Source organism: Phalacrocorax carbo, chromosome 6, assembly GCF_963921805.1.
Source record: "Phalacrocorax carbo chromosome 6, bPhaCar2.1, whole genome shotgun sequence".
In the NCBI taxonomy this organism is placed as follows: domain Eukaryota; kingdom Metazoa; phylum Chordata; class Aves; order Suliformes; family Phalacrocoracidae; genus Phalacrocorax; species Phalacrocorax carbo.
Genome location: NC_087518.1, coordinates 20,448,186 through 20,465,169, shown reverse-complemented (window position 1 = coordinate 20,465,169; position 16,984 = coordinate 20,448,186). Strand labels below are relative to the sequence as shown.

General features: G+C 40.4%; 1 protein-coding gene across 4 annotated transcripts in view; it reads left to right on the top strand.

The window, feature by feature from the left end:
• DCAF1 (DDB1 and CUL4 associated factor 1) overlaps positions 1–15,033 on the top strand; it is a 53,618-nt gene extending 38,585 nt beyond the window's left edge. For 2 of the 4 annotated variants that reach the window (XM_064454109.1, XM_064454110.1), the window contains exons 23-24: positions 10,090–10,345; positions 14,045–15,033. In XM_064454109.1, coding sequence (XP_064310179.1) covers positions 10,090–10,345; positions 14,045–14,103 — 315 coding nt within the window. In that variant the 3' untranslated portion in view covers positions 14,104–15,033. Of the gene's footprint in view, positions 1–1,265; positions 1,321–10,089; positions 10,346–13,145; positions 13,202–14,044 lie in introns of those variants that run through there. The other 2 variants (XM_064454111.1, XM_064454113.1) reach the window with 2 other exon arrangements.
• Positions 15,034–16,984: the final 1,951 nt, after the last annotated feature.

Here is a 16,984-nt window from a genome sequence, read left to right as displayed (position 1 = left end):
CAACTCCTCTTATTTCATTGGAGAAACAAAACACTATATTACTCTTCCTTTCTCAAACCAAACCTTGCAAAATCAACTGGTCTGTTACATAAATTGCCCTCAAATTAAGTGATCAGGCTGACTTAGCTGGCTTGTGTATGCTACTGCTACAGTAAATGCTTATGGTTTTGTTTGAGATACTTGAGAGTAGCACCACTGTAGCTGGGTTCTTCCCTGGCTATTATACTAGCCTTTCATATGAGATCTCTGGAAAGCTGCCTCTTCCTAGTTATGGCCAGTAATCCAGAGTTGTCAAGCCTTGTTAAACAGAACAAATGCTAAATGGATATTGATACTCTTGTGGTCTGTACTTACTATGATAACTGAGGAAAACTGAATATGTAACACACTTAGCAAGAGCTGGTTTGTCAGCTTTTTTTGTTGGATGTTTTACTCCAAAACCAGTAGTCTTTCTGCCTTGAACTTTCATGAGTTTTGTGTATTATTTCACTGCTGGGTGAGTATCTAAACAGGTCCATCAGTGACTGACAGTCTCACTCACAAGTATTTGTAAAACTATATTTAGTCTATGGGGATATAGACAGAGTTTCCTATTCTTCAGTCCTGCAGCAAGATTGTTGTCCTTTTCCTCCGGTATTTGCCACTGTTTTGATATACTCCTTCAGAATTAGACTTGGCAAAAATAAGATGGGCATCTGAAGTACTAGTACAGATGCTGGACCATCTTTTGGTTGATAGCTTGCTTAATTCTTATTCATTTTCCTTTCTTGGCTGATTAATATCCCCTGTTTCACTCAGTAATCTACTGTCTTCTGTAGTGAGGCAGACAGAAATTTCAGAGGAGATGGTGCAAAGGAAAGTGAATGCACTGATCTGGCCTAGAAATGGCACGTGGCAGTTGCTACAGGCTTGAAAAGGAGACTTCAGAAATATTAAGTGATCAGAAAAGCTAAACCCAAGGAAACTGGCTGACCACAGAATAGACTCAAAACTGTGGAATTTAAGTCTGCATGATGTGATCTTCTGAGTGGGTTACAGGGTTTTCAGTCTGCGTTTTTAACTCTTTATTTTAGTTTTCCTTTATGTATTAGTTCTTTAAGGCCTATTTTTCTCTCTGTGGTATACGATATCGATGATACTGCATCTGTGAGGCTCAAGTAGTACTCTCAGTTATTGTCATGTTCAGAGAGATTTATGGCTTCAGCAGCAGATTGCTTCGTCTAGCTGTCCCTATCCTATAAAGTGTGTTCTACTTCTTTTGCCAGAACTGAAGAACTGTTGTTTATCCTGCAGTGCTTCTGGGCTATCGAAATGGTGATGGTAGGTGTGTAATTTGTCTTTTTGCATTGGTTTAGAAAATTCTAGGTGATGTGAAATGAAAGCTATGAGGATAAGGCAAAAAAGACTCAAAAGACAATCCCTATTCTAACGTGTGGTACAGCCAGGATGGAGAATGTTTTTCCTCAGCTTTCTATGTGGTCTTTGTGAGCCCAGTTTCTACGTTTATTTTAGGAGTCTCCCCCATCCACCTGTAACAGCAATTCCACTGTACTTTTATTGCTGTTTTCATGAAGATACTTATTTGCTGGGGAAAAAAACCACTAACCTCAATCCATATTGGCATATGTATTTGAGAACCATCAGACCATGGTGGTGCTTTGCCACTACAAGCTGTCTAGAATGAAAATGTCATCAGGGACCCTTAGTTTTTCAGGAGCTGTTCCTGTAACACTTGAAGGTATAGTTCGTTTTGAAATCTTGCTCAAGATTAAATGCTTTACAGGATAATAGTTGGGAACAAGTATTTTCAGACAAATATCTCAACTTATGATAATAACATGCATGTGTTTCTTGCACACCTTAATAGGAATCTTTGAACTTAGTTGCAGCTGGGGAGGTTAAGTAAAGAGTCGTTTCTATCGACACCCTGTTACGTAACAGACACATCTTCTGAACAGGCATTCTCCAAAAAAGATAATAATAAAAAAAAAGTTCTCCCAGTACTTGTACTTCTTACCATATTTTCAGATAGTAGCTAGCAAATAACTCTGACTGCTTCAGCCTATTCTGCTGTTTCAGAATCTAGTTTCACTACCTGTCAGTTAGTGTAAACGGGAAATTCTTGGAAAGGGAAAAGTAATTGAAGTTTTCAGAAGGCTAGACCTAGTATTACGGAGTAAAGCCACTTCAGCAGAGATAATTCTGCCTGTTCAGAATCAGAACAGAAATCAAAGATTGACTTCCTCTCACCCAGCACATCTTTCTAGACTTTCCAGAGTAGGTGGGATCCAAGAAAATAAAAGCTGCCTTAGCCGTGATAGCTGTGATGAGAAATGTCAGTCAGAAGCTTGAGAAAATGAAGGAACAAATTCTCGTCCATAGAGGGAGAGTTCATTCACCTGCCAAATTTTGAAATTGCTTTACACACTATTGTTTGTTGTCATGCAATTAAAGGAATGGGCTTAATTTTGTGAGTGAGAGTGTGAGAACAGCGAGAGAAGGGAAGAGAAGCAAATTCAGAAATTGCACCTAGTTCTGGTCTGCTTATGTTATTTCTGAGCCCTACAGCACAGAGAATATAATAGTCACATTAGAACACATTTATCCCTAGCATTAAGGAATGTATCGACTGTGAAATTGACTTGCAGATGCCTCAAAGACAACTGTGACTCTGGAGTTAGATTGATTATCATCAGGTCATACAGTCACATTAAAATGTAAACATTTTGTAGGCAAAACCAGGATATTGGTCAAAAGAGTCCCTACTGAATATGCCCATCCAACAGAGGCCCAGTTACTTTAAAGTTTTTGTTTATCTGTGTCATGGATGCTTTTTCATTCATCATGGGTAAGTAGTCATTGTTAGACAAGCTAAACCTACTACATAGACTAAGAGAATAACTGCTTTTTTATTTCTTCACTCCATGTTTTGCCTCTGACATACTGTATGCTGTGTGCTGTTTCCTGTATTAAATCTGCACATACCTACATCTGCGTAGAAGCCTATGGTAAGATTCCTTGCTTGTTACATATAGTAACTTCTGCGAATTCCCAGGCTTCTATGTTTTTAGCTCTGTGACCTCATTAATGGCTATGAAGAAGTAGAAATTCTAACAATTAAGTAGCCAAGAAGATAAAAGTAGGTGCAGCCCTGTAGAGTAAAGGAGGTGAATACAATGAAATTAATGGTATGATAAGAGGTGAGTTTGGGCTTGCTAGATGAGGGGAAGGATGGAGACTAGGTAGGTAATCTAGGACGTAAAATTCCTTATGTGCTTGACCCCCTAGAAGGGCTGCTGGCTATATTTAAGCTTTTTCTGCTGCCCATTTTTTCAGGGAGTGTTAAGAAGTGAGTGGGGAAGGAATCGGATAGAAATTCTTCAGTGACTGAAAACCAGAAATGGTCACTTTGTCAGTCCTGAGAATTGTACAGCAAAGGATCAGAGTACCAATATGCTAAACATGTTTTGGAAGCAAAGAGAATTGTTAGAAGATATGACAAGGGAATTGTCGGTGGAGAAAGATGAATTATGAATACATGGAGAATCTTAGTCCTCTGGAATGAAATGTTTATTTGAACGATCATCATATGTTCTTTTTTTATGAAAGCAAAGCCCCTCCCCATGCTGGAAATAGGTAGTAATTAAAATAATACTGATAATTTGGAAGAGAACAGATTATTAAAAATGAGTTTGCTTTCTTCTAGGAGAAACTTGAGGGAGGAGAGTGAAAGAGGGGGAAGTAAACTAGTAGGTGGTTTCTTGCAAAAGTGAATAAATTGACCAAAATAATGAGACTCTGGGAAACATGAATTTCTTTACAAAAAAGACTAGAGAAAATAAACAGTTTATAGAAGCAGATGTTTACCAACAGATTATTAGACTTAGCTACAAATAGCCAGAATTAAATATGAGCTGAAAGATTTGAAAAAGTGGGAAAAGCTTCATTTGATTAGGTGTTTTGCAGGTAGAGAAAATGCAGGCTCATAGGTTAAAATAGGAATAGTTAGAGTAAAGTAATACTGTATAGCATGATTCAAACTGAGAGGTGTGACAGAGATTGTGCTTTCAGAGGACAGACTGTTGCTGTAAAGCATCTGGAGGTGAGAGGCATTGACTTGGAAGCAATGATGGGAGGTGAGCATGGGGCCGGGGAAGGAGCAGCTCTGAGATGATGCCAGCTGAAGAGTTCATAGAGCAGTAACAGAGGAAGCTGGGCAGAGAACTGTTGATATAAATACTTGTGTTGGACTGTGAATCAGCTCCTCGTAGATAACAGAAAGGGAATGAGGTGTTAGATAAAAAGATGAAGCTTTTTGTAACAGCTGAAACCATGTCAAATAAGCAAAAAATCAGTGACCTGTAAATCTCAAAACTGAGATAAGGTTCCAAGCCTAATATCAACAATCAAAAAAGACCTGTTGGATCTTCCCTTGGCAGCTAACAGCCACCGTAGTGTAAATTTCAGAGATTATGTAATCTGCAGTTGAGCAGTCTAAAATTTTGTTCATCTGGTCATAAAAAAAAAAGTCATTCAAGAAATATAAGAAAATGCTGTAAAAAACCTTAAGAGTGCTTATAGAGAAGCTGGTATATTTTTATATACTGCAGATCTGCAGTGCTGTAAGCTGTACTTTCTGAAAGTACTTTGTTACATACATTGATTTTTTAATTTTATTTTATTTTAACATTTTATGTTAACATTAAATCGAAGTTCTGCCTCAGACTCTGCATCAGAGTTTGAATAAGTGAAAGACTGGGGGTTTCCAGAGCCTTTAAATGTTTTTTGAGAGATGAACACTTATTAGTATGTTAAGTATCAATAACCTGTACTACCCAAAAAGACAAATTTTGTGTCTTTTTTATGTGCAAAATGAATGGGTAAAGTGAGAGTCTATAATAATGATGGAAGTCTATGCAGTGCGTGCAAACGTGCATCAAGGAACAACATAGAAGAAAATATGTAACACTTGAACATGAGCAAAGAGTGTTTAATGAGCTCTGAATGGGCTATAAATACTGGCAACATGAAGAATTAGGTCAAGCATTTACAGTGCTGCCACCCTATATATGCCATTCCTTTAGGAAATGTTGTTTAGTTTTTTTCCTTTGTAGTTATAAATGATAAACCAAATCTACTTGGCTTTGTGAGTCTTCATGTAAGATCACAAACTGGTAGTAGAGTTAAGTTACCAGTAATTTGCTTTGAGATGATATTGAGATAATCCTTTGCTTTTCTGATTCTGTAAGTTAATGTCCAGCTCTTCTTGTACTATGACATCTCTGTAAATCTGCCTATATGCAGGCATGTTAAAAAGCTGACATGAATCACTTTTGCCCTCTTAATCATCCTCAAAGTAGTTCCAGGGTCATATACCGTGTGTTGAAGCTATTTGTGTTACTGTGTAAGTGAATTAGTGAATTTTGGTGAGTGATTATTGAGAGATCTTCTCTAAGATGCACACTTAAATTAATTGTCCCATTTGGCAATCTTATCCTAGAAGAACTCACAGTTCCTGCATCCTTTATACTTTGTCTAAAGTGTATAACTGATGATAATACACATTACTGATTTACATACTTGAGACTTTTTGAGTTAAATTGATACAAACCCTTTTTATAGATGGTCTTTTCCAGCCTAATCTAGACTTTATTGGTCAAGTCAAATTAACTCTTCGGTTGAGTCAAACAAGTTTTAAGTTAAACTAGAGCCTGTCCATGTGTGGACATCTTTCTTACATCTGTGGATAGCTATTTGGCACTGAAGTAGCAGCTTCCTTTGCTATCCCCTTGTAATTGTAACTGGGGTTTTGAGTTGTTCTCTTGTTCACTTTAAATTGGCAGCTTTGTCTTTGTTCATTGCCTTCCTTTTGCAGTCTTTGCTTTAACTGGGGCAAAGTCAGCACTGTAAGTATTTATGCAGAGAAGTGGGGCCAGGAAGCCATTTGTGTATGAAACAGGGTGGGTGTTTTGTAGATTAAAATTCCTTTATTAATGTGTTTCTGAAGAGCAGAAAGAGTTGGCCATCCAGTTATGTTGACACTGTAATGCCCTCTGCACTGCAGCTGTTATGACATCTGTGTGTGCTGTAGATGAAGAGTAACACTGGTACAGTACAGAAGATAACACAAAAAAACCCTAGTATTCATATTCACTATAATTATTATATCATTAATACATATCTATACAACATATAATTACAAATATGAGTCTCATTAGGGGCCAGTTGGTACTCTACTTCAAACTGTTCTTCTCTTGGCATCTATCAAAGTAAAGCTCCCTTAAGTTAATCCTAAATTTAGGTATCTACAAGCAATTAACATACCTGAAGGACAGTGTAACTAAAATGGGTAGCAATGTGACATCCTTAATTCAAAACCTGGGGTCCATCATGTCGGTCTGAGTGTTGCCTACTCTGTTTAAAAAGGAACATTAGATTTCTTTTTCTTCTTTCCTCCATCATAGCCTCAGGTTGTGATTGTTTGTAATCTTACATGAATTACATAGGAAGATAGGGTTTTGGTCTGGCTGTATGGTAATAGTGCACCTGACTGTAGAGCAGGCACACAGAAGTATCAGGCAGTGAGTCAGAGTGCTGATAGTGAGGTAGAATGTTTTTCAGAGGGAAGGTTATGGGATGGTCCATTTGTTTCTACAGTGCTACCCTTGTGCCTTCTGTAAAGATAACTGGCAGCTGCGAAGTGGCTTCTGTTGGGGAGAGAAGAGAATATTTTCTAAGGGAGCAGAGGAGGAATGTGAGGACTCCATGAACAGTTGAAGTTCTGATCTAAGCAGCTTTTATGGAGAACAATCCAAAAAGAATATCTTTAGGCATCTAAAGGAGTTAGTGATTGCTAAAACAATTCCTTGATATTAAGTCATATGGTGTGTGTTGGTCCATGGGTTCTGTGGATCAGTTTACTCTAATGAGGAAGACAAGCATAGGTGCATGCTTGTTTTGCAGAGAAGTGCATGCTTTTTCTTTTTTCTAGCAGCACCTGTGTCATTGCCCAAAGCTCTTGGGAACTACTGATGAATAGGTAGGAGTTTGCTTTTGCAGGTTTTTCCTTCAGAAATCCAGACATGATTTAGAATAACTGTTCTGCCTATCTTCCTTTGTGACATTGCACAAGGATTTTTTTTTTTTTCACTGCTCTTACACAAGCATACTGAATGAGTCATTGGGGAAGGCGTGCCATTTTTTATCTGTATATGGATCCCTTATGTGAGACAGTTGTGGTGTCTGATGAGGATACAGCCTAGACATGCATTAACAGGCTGGATATCACTTACATATGATGGTGTTAGACTCCACCTGGTATTTTCTCACACCTTTCTCAGCTGTATGTTCCACATATTGTTTTTGGGTGCAGAAGCACAGTGTGCTTTCTTAAGAGAGATCTCACCACATATATGCAAGCCTTGTGTTTCTAGACTGGACTATTGCAGTGTGCCTGCAGAGGTTTGTGCTTGGAGATTGTTCAGAAGCTAGTGCAGAATTAACCTGTTACTTAGCAGAAGCATCAAAGTTGCCAGGTTCCTGTTTGTGTTCTTTAAAACATAAGGTACAAGTTCCTCACTAATTAAGATCACTCCTCTTGAACTGTGTTCCATGTCACCCATTCAGCTCGGTAAGGATGTGCACTGTGTGCATGCCATGCTCTCTATCACATGCACGTGTGACTTCTTGTAGTGTGGCTTTCACGCTATTTTCTGGTTTACCAAGAACAGGCATAATTCAGGTCGCATCTTACTGTTCTTAGGTGGTTTTTAAATGAGTGTGGTCTGATTCTAATTGCCTACTTCAGATTAAGTAGTTTAAACTGGAAAGGTGGAAACACTGATTTCAATTCTTTTAGCATTTTGTTGCTATTTGTATTTTCACAAAGGTGTTTTTCCTCACTGGTGGTATAATTCTTCAAAGTTAATTTGCAGCTAAATATACACCCTTTCTGTGTAATTTGGTGCTTATTCTTGTCAGCCAGAAGACATTTTTAGCTTTATACAACTATAATTCATTTCATCCTGTATTTGAAGGATGATATTGTTATATGTGCCTTGCCTTTAGCTTAATGCAAAGGTTGATAAAATAGTATTTCAGTCTCCAATGACTACATTAAATGTGAAACATAATAAAATTCAGTAGTTTTGACACTTTCTTTTAAGTCATTGTGGGCTAGATATTTAGGAGAAAATGCTTTGAGAAGTTCCACGGATGTGGAAACTAAGAAGGTACCTAACTCATTTCAGAATCCTTTAGGTTTCAACTACAAAGACTCTAAATGAATCTCATACACAATAGAATTTTTCCTAATCACTACAGTTATGAGTCTATCTCCAGACACTGAAAAACTTGGCTTAATTTTTCCAAGCTTTTAAAATAAATTGATCTCTTCCTTTCCAGCCTCCGAGTTGTTCAGAAACTGAAAAAGGAAAATAAACTCTTCTGCCTTTTCAGTTTTTAATCAGTTTTTCAATTCTGAGTAGAGTAATTCTGAATAAACTTTATTAAAGTTTTATACATTGGTCTGTCTGCAGATACTGCATAGAACAAAAGTAAAAGTTATTAAGGCAAAAGCTTTTATGCTCAATATATCTTCTGGAAAATTATACTCGGTATGGCACTGCAGTTTAAAACTGTGAACTGCAAGTAAGATTATTTCCTCTCCCAGTGTGTATACAATTCAAAAAGCAATGTCTGCTCATTTGAGGACTCATTGACTCAAGGTAAGGTTTGCCATTGGCTAAAATAATCATGGGCTTTAATACAGGTTGTTTTAATCTTATACTTAATGTAAGCTCTTTCAGAAGGTAACCCATATGTAGCAAACTAATGCTTTTATACTGTAGTCTCCATTTAAAGAACACAGCCTCTGGTCAGTAGAGGAGACTTGGCTGCCTTTTTCAAGTGAAGAAACAATAAAATTTGCTCGTTTGTTTCTTTTGCCTATGATAGACGTTAGATTTGTGTAGGTGTGGTGGATATTTTTTTTATAGCACCAACTGGAGAAAAGTAGGTTGGGGAGATGACAGTAAGGTCTTTTTCCTCTGTCCTTTTAGATCTGAAAATGCAGCAGTCTAAACACCACAATGTGAGTGTAGTGAGCTTGAGGACCAAATTAACCTGTGAAGTAGGTTGTTAAATATCTGTCTTAACTGCTTCATAATATTGGAAGATGTGTTCACTCCCAAAAGAAAGGGGCAATTAAGGCTGAATGACTTAGAGCTGCCTTCCTACCACATGAGAGCATTCTGTCAGCAAAAAATGATGTCACTCTGAGGAGATGCGCAGGTATATTGAACCCATTCTTTGAGCCTTGTAGGCTTCCTGGAGCTTGGCATGTGATGGCACTTTTTGGGTTCTCATTTGTCTGGAAGAACAATAGGACTGTAACAGCTTCTTCCCACTCAGTTTTATCCACTACATGTGGATTTCTGGATTTGATCTGTACAATGAGAAGTTCAGTTGCTTTACTGAATGCAAATTCTTACAGTTTGATAGAGAAAGACCTTGATCCACAGGTAAATGCCAAAGATGAGACTCGTGAGCTGCTTTGAACAGTTCTATCATCTGAAGTTGAATGATTCAGAGGTTGGTTTAGGCTAGTAGTCTCTTTCCCTTATTTTTACCTCTCATCTAAATCAGGAATGACTTAGAGACTGAACATCCTGTGCTGCATGCTGTTTGATGCAAAGTAGAGGTTTTGGTCCAATTGAAACTAAAGCAGTTTGTACAAGACTAGCAACAAAGCCATGGATTAACGGGTGTTATTGCATGTCCTTCTCAAGAGTGCATTGTGGTGACATGTTGATGGCCACTATTGGAGGGGAGCTTGAGCCAATGGTACCTGTGTTGCGCCAGCATACTGCAGGATAAGACTTTGCAGGCCTGCAGATGGATGATCTAGCATGTGTCATGTTCTGTAGCTGTGGAGGGAAAGTATTTATATGGGTGATGGGAAAGTGTTTATAATGTGTGATGTCTGGATATGGAAAGAAGTGAAAACTATAGGTGTTTTCTTCAATTATTCTTACTCCATTTTACATTTATTTTAATGTCTGCCATGGAATATTTCTGCTGTCTTTATAGGAGGAAGAAGAGCAAGAGGAAGAGGATGATGATGATGATGATGATGATACAGATGACCTTGATGAACTAGATACAGACCAGCTGCTGGAGGCTGAGCTGGAGGAGGATGAGAACAATGAGAATGCTGGTGAGGATGGAGAAAATGACTTTTCTCCCTCCGATGATGAGGAGCTTGCCAACCTCCTAGAAGAGGGAGATGAGGGTGAAGATGAAGATTCTGATGCTGATGAGGAAGTTGAGCTGATTCTTGGAGATAGTAAGTGTGTGCCCAGCTTGGTAACCACAGGTGACCTTGTCATTTGTTTAATGTCCTGACAAATCTGCAACATCTAAGTCTTCCCTGAAGTGACTTAGCTGACTTCCCCCTTGGTGGTATGAAATGTACAAATCATCATGGTTGTTCACCTGTGGCCTCCCAAAGTAATCTATGGGTAAAACAGCTCTTACCTGAGAGAACAACTGTGAGTGCTGGGAAGGAAGGTATCTCCTTTCTTCAGGTGCTCCCAGGTGCATGTGAGAACTTAAAGGCAGGCCAAGAAAGCCCACATGAAGAAGCCTTGTATGATTGCTTCCCTGTACTGCCCTTCAAGGGGACACCAGTTGAACTGTTACCTCACCTGTCTTCTCTGCCTTATTTTTAGCTGTAAGGACAGGGAAGCATTTTTGCTCCTTGGTGTTAGTCTTTATCTTTTGTAATTGCTTAAAGTGCAAAACCAACATGGCATTTCTGACTTCTCTTCTTTTTTTGGACTGTTCTGAAGCTAACAACTTTTGGGATAAAATTTAAATTGTTCTCATTTTCTGGCATTCTACAGATACAGAGACTTGAAGTTAACGAAGTGTGTGTGCGTGCGTGTGTGTAGGAAAGAAAGGTCTGAACTTTTTATGTAGCAATTCAATTTGGAAAAGGCTTCACAAGAAAGAAGGTGAGTAGGGTAGTGTCAGGCTTGGGATTTGTGACACCAGATTCTGTTCCCTTTTTTTGCAGCACAATTTTTGAATGTGTGACCAAGCCACTTAGTTCTATAATTTCCAAGCTGTAAAATGGGGATAATATAGTTACCTTAAGTTAAAAGGTGGGTAAGGATAAGTAATTACAGTGTGCAAGGTGCTTGAAGTCCTGCAGTGATAGGAGATTGATTCCTACCTCAGCTCTCATGTTAAACTTCTCTGCCAATGCGCTGGAGGATTAAGCATGCCAGGCCTCTGTTTTGGCACTAATGTGGCTGGCAGACTTATTCATGTCCCTCTTTTTTGTTAGAATGCAGCTCAGTCATTTTTAAGGATGTGATCACATCAGGTTGCCAGAGTTATTTGTGGGGTCAGTCTGCTGTTCTCTTGAAGGTAGTAGGTATACAGTGCAGGGCCATACAGGACATTTACATAACTCAAATTCATTAACAGCATATTGCAGTTCAACATTTTGGGATCGCTAGATAATTTCTGCCTGTCCCAGTAGCTGGCAGGACCTTCTTGACTTCACTTATGTTTCCTCAGGGGGTGCAGGGCCAGAAGCTATTAAGAGAGCACCCAGAGTGTTGTAACTTGAATTGTCCAAGGGGCAGAATGGAGGGGAAGTTCAGGCCACTTCAACAACTATTCCTGTAACAAAACTAGATGCTACTTGACACGTAGTTATTTCAGGTGTGCTCTGCAGAGCACTGCATATTATGAAATGGCCACATCTGTATGCCATTTATGGATAGAACCACTTGATCACCACTTTGATCTGGTATGGCTGTGGAGCTGCGGCCAGCCTATCCTGTGGCTGTTACGTTGCTTGGCAGAGTCTTTGGGAACTTAAAGCACGGAGCAACTCTGCCAGGCTGACGTATGCATGGTCCTTGCACAGGGTTTGATGAGTGAGGTTCTGTGGCTTCTTCTCTGACTTCATCTTCATCTGGCTTGCTTTTATATTTCACCCAGTAAGAGCAATTAAAATTTCCTTCTCCTTTGCTTATGCTGTTTTCCAGAATTAAAAGTTGTAAGGGCACTGACACTGTTGCAAAGTACAGTTCTGAGGTGTGGTGATGTATTTAGAGTGCTTCCTGCTGCAGACCCTTGCTGTATTTTGGATGAACCTCCATAAGATACAGTAGGGGTGCTTCAAAACAAAATAAGTCAAAGAACAGTTGAAACAGGAGAGTGAGTGGCTTTGGTTCCTCGTGCTTTGAAAAAGGTTTTGTTTCCTTTTCAAGAATAATCCATGGAGAACCTTTTAAGTACAAGTTTGTCTTCCTCCTCCTTTGTCACCATGTTGGGGAGGGTGAATCTGTCCCGTCCAAAGCAGTTTATGCATTGTGCAGATCTTTCAAGAGCTTGTTCCTGGGCCAGTAGGGTGTCCTTTTTGAAATGCACATGTGACGTAGGATAGAAGAAATACATGTAATTCTCACTAGCAGCATGGCTGACTCTTGTTTCTTCTTCTGTAACTGAAAATGGCAACTTCCAGGCAGGTCTATAAGCTTCTGCCAAGCAGTTAACTGCAAACAGGTTTACTTATAGGCAGAGCTCAAAATTGGAAAGTTGTGTGGTGGACTGGAGAACGAAGAGTTAGGAGATCCCCTTTCAAAGCTTTCCTCTGGTGGTTTTTAAAACAAAAAAGGCAATAACTTTTCAGCTTCTCTTCTTCTCCAGGGTTTCTGGATTGTTATCTTGCTTGTGCTTCTTTCTCTCTTACTCTGTAAGTGTAGCTGCTGCAGCACTGGCTGGAGTTTTCCAAGTCTCCTTAAATGGCTGTAGTTGTTCAGGAGCACTAATGACCCCTCAGCTTAGGCTCAGTATGATGGAAGGTGAGACTGGAGCATCCTTTGCTGATCCCAGTAGAAGGGCGGCTGGCTCATCTTCAGGGAGGAGGGGTGGGGGAAAGGGTTTGGTGCACTATGCTGCTTGCCTGTGCTTTTTCCCCCCCCCCCCCTAAGGAAAGCATCTGAGAAGGGGTAAACTTCCCAGAAGGCCTTGCTTACCTTTACAGGCATTTTAGAGATCCAGTATAACTGAGATAGCTAAGAGGAATTCTTGGTGTCTTTTTTTTTTTAATATTTTTAAACACCTAGTTAACTGCAGCATGCAATGAATTCACATACGAAAAAGAATCAACGTCACCACTAAGGTAAGGCAGGAGACCTCTTGCTGCCAGAGCTGCTACCACTTACCTCTTGCAAACTGAGGGAGGAGAGACCTTATGTTTTAAGATAAAAAACAAGCGTGTGTTTGTGTGTGTGACTGCTTCTGGCAAATCCTTTCATGTCTTCATTCTGTACCACAGTGAAGAAACCCAGGAAAAGCACAATTTTCAGCTCACCTTTAATGAGTGCCATGTGGTTAAATTCATTACAGAAACCTTTGGGTTGCTACAGGAAGGTTCTAGTTATGAGTGTATGGATTGCTTCCCTCTCAGTGGGAAGGTTTTGTGCTGTGCTTTGCAGAGAGGAGTGACAGGCCAGTAAGAACGTAGTCATAATGAATTATCCCCAGGCACATTATACAGAAGCTGTATTTCACCACATCAGGTTGGTGAAAGTGTCAAGCTTGCTTTCACATAACAGCTGTGAGGAATGACTGCCAGATCTGTCCAGCCCCCAGCATGTGAAGAGCTATTGCACAGTAAGTTGTGCAGGCAGCTCACGTGCAGGTAACTTACTGCTGGTGTCCTCTACCCATCTTGTCATGGGGAAAAAAACTGCCAGCTAATAGAAACTACACTTGATAAAGCTGCTCTCCTCTTGACCCTCTGTCTTAACCAGGGAAAGAAAGCTGTGGTGCAAAAGCTAACTGCTTTTGATTTAGTTGAAATGCACTAATGGTGCTAGCTGCCTCCGTCATTGCTGGGGAGTTGCTGGTCTTAAGCAGGTGGTGGCCATCTCTTTCAACTATGAATGTGTGGCCTTGCTTAGTAGCTCTGACAGCTGTGTTCTTCCACAAACCAAACATAACCTACATGTCTCCTTTTCAGCTGACAGCTCAGATAACTCTGACTTGGAGGACGACATAATCCTGTCTCTGAATGAGTGAGGAGTGACTGCCAGGTGGGGTGTTCGCAGGAGGAGACGCTCCCTTCCCAGCAGAAGACTGGAGGTCAAATTGGAAACTGATTCTGAGCTCCCCAACCCTTTTTCTCCAGGGAAAGCCTGAGGAATGCCCACCTATCCACTGAGTCAGTTTGAGGCTCGGGGCTAAGTGTGAGGCGCTACAATAAAGAGAGCTGGGGTTAGGCCTCTCTTCTCTCTGCCTTTTTTTTTTATTTTTTATTTTAGGCTGAGATGACTCTCCTCTTCAAGGAAACTTATGAAGATATTTCACAATATATTTTCTTTGTATAAAGTTCTTTCCTAAAGAACAAAAATAGTTTTATATAAAACAAAAAAAAAAAAAAGGCAGGTGTTCTAGTAAAGAGGGGATGAACTTTGTATTCCTGTAGTACCTTGTTACCATGGGGTAGGTTCAGGGGAGAAAAATTGTTTAAAATTAAAAGAGGCATTTTTATGCAACTACTAAATGAAATAAGAGGATCATGGTTTCTAAAATTGTTGAGGAGTGAGAATATTTTTATTTTAAATATGATTTTATTTTTTAAAAAAAAGGTGTTAACACCTGCTAGTGCGCCAGTGTGTTTCAGATGCTTTTGTCCTCCAGGGAAGAGCCCCGGGGGTGTTTGGTAACTGAATGTACAGGCTGTTTAAAGCGGAAATTCTTGCTGTGATACCAGCTATATGGGAGGCTGAAATCCTGGTTTGGCCTAGTCAGAGCCTGGTATTCCTGAAAGACATGGGGATCTGGGATAGAAGTTTGAGCCTTCTGTTTCCCCTCTGCCCTTTGTGGTTCAAGTTTTTTAATTCCTCTCCCCACCCCTTGCCCTCTGTGTGGAAATTGCAAATTGAAGGCCTTTTTTCTTTAATGTAAAGTGTATTTATTAAAAAATTAAATACAAATCCTGTCTCTGTTTATGGCTGTGAATTGTAGCCATGCATTCCTCTGCCACCCATGCAAAAGCAGTGCTCAGTGCACCTGAGGAGCACTGCCCTGTGCAGGAGAGCAGCTAGGTGTAGCTAGTGGCCTGGTTGCAATAAGGAAGGGCAAAGTAAACATGGGGTGTGATTTCTGAGAGTGCAGGCTCCACCTGCTGCTCCAGTCCACGGGGTCTCCCATGAGCTGCATGACGTTTCGCAGAGCCTGTGCGTTCAAATCTGACTTGCTGGTTTGCCTGACAGCCTTGAATTCCCAGTGGGGTTATGGGTAGCATAGCACTGCATCCTTGCTGTGCTGTGTGGGAGCTGGAAGGTGCTGCCAATGCCATGCTGCGATTTTTGTTTAAAGATGCACCAGAATAGCCACTCTGTGGTTCAGCTACAGGAAGCGTGGTAAGCTGCAGGGAACTCTCACACCTTGCTGCTGTGTGTCAGGAGGTGGGGGCAGCACTGGGCCTCCTTATCTGTTTGTGGTTTGGCATGATGTAGGCTGCCTTGTGGCTATACTGGCAGAAGGCAAATTAGGTGCTCCTGTCTGTACATGACAAGAGGCCCTGCCCTTAGAAGGAGATGAAAAAAAATGGCAGCTGAGTGATTTCACTGCACAGCACACAACTGTGCAGCTCAGTTCTGTGAGTCAGAACTGGAAGGTAAGTGTGCTCACTGCTTGCTTGGACAAGGCCAGTAAATGTGCTATTTGTTCCCAGGTGTTCAGATAACATCCACTCAACTCTTTACCCTTTCTCTGTTTGGCCACTTTCAGAATAGGGTTTGAGGCAGGTTTGAGGGAAGTGGAGACTTACCATTCTTTGAAGCTACAGCAAGTTTTCCACCAAAAACTGTGCTCATATCAACTGAAGCTCAAGGTTTCATTGCTTGAAGAGGAAAGATTTTCTTTTTAACTAAGAGAAGGGATAGCTTTTCTTCCTTCCAGCATTGCATCTACTTAATGCACTTACCCAGGGCTGCTTGTTAATAATTAAAAAGAAATATTCTGCTGCAACTTATAATGGATAATTGTACCCTACAGGGTCAATAAAGATGAACGAATTGCGATTACTACTACAGTATTTAAGACCAGCAATTGGAGCAGCATTCTGATTAAATGAGGGGACTGAAAATCGGATATGCCATCCAACAGCTGTGGAAGCCAGCCTTATAAAAAAAATTCTTGTGCAACTTTACCTTAGAAAATATGCTGCTCAGGAGGAGGGGGAGGAAAAAAAAGCACATACTCAACTAACAGATACTGTGCCAGATGTCCATATCTTGTTCTGGCATTACACCACAGCTCTAATCATCTGCAACTGTTGCTGTTTTGGGCCTGGCAATCACAGAGAAATTTACCAGCTAGTTTTGTGAAACAGAACCAAAACATCTAGAATGGATCTCCTATTTATAAATTCGACTTGAAACTGGGCCACTGCAAGTATATGTGCAATCCCTCCCCTCCCACACGATCCTAGCTTTATTGAATAGAGCCAAAGGGAGCATGCTTGGGCCTTAGCCTGTGGCTAAGGCAGGGCCTGGCTGCTGCAGCCCACAGGTCACCCACTGAAACCTGCTAGAGCAGCCCCCTCTGCCTGTCCTGGGCAGACTCAGCCTCCCTGCTTATTGCAGAGCTTCCAAAGTTAAATATGCAGCCACAGGGGAGGCTGCCTCTACCCTGTGCTGCCTCCTTTGTTCTTGCTGGGCATCATTTAAGATTGCTGGGGAATAGGGTGACTGTAACTGGCTGGGTGCAAAATGGGGATTCAGAAATGGAAGACTAGTGGGGATTTTTTTGTCAGGCTGTAATTTTTTAACTAGTTGAGGTGAGGGGGAATCTCAGTGTTTGGAAAAAATCACCTCTTCCCCTGGCATTGTGTTTTAATCTATTTAAAAGCAGCATGTTTGGAAAAAGGCCTGTAATCTTCCTGAATACACAC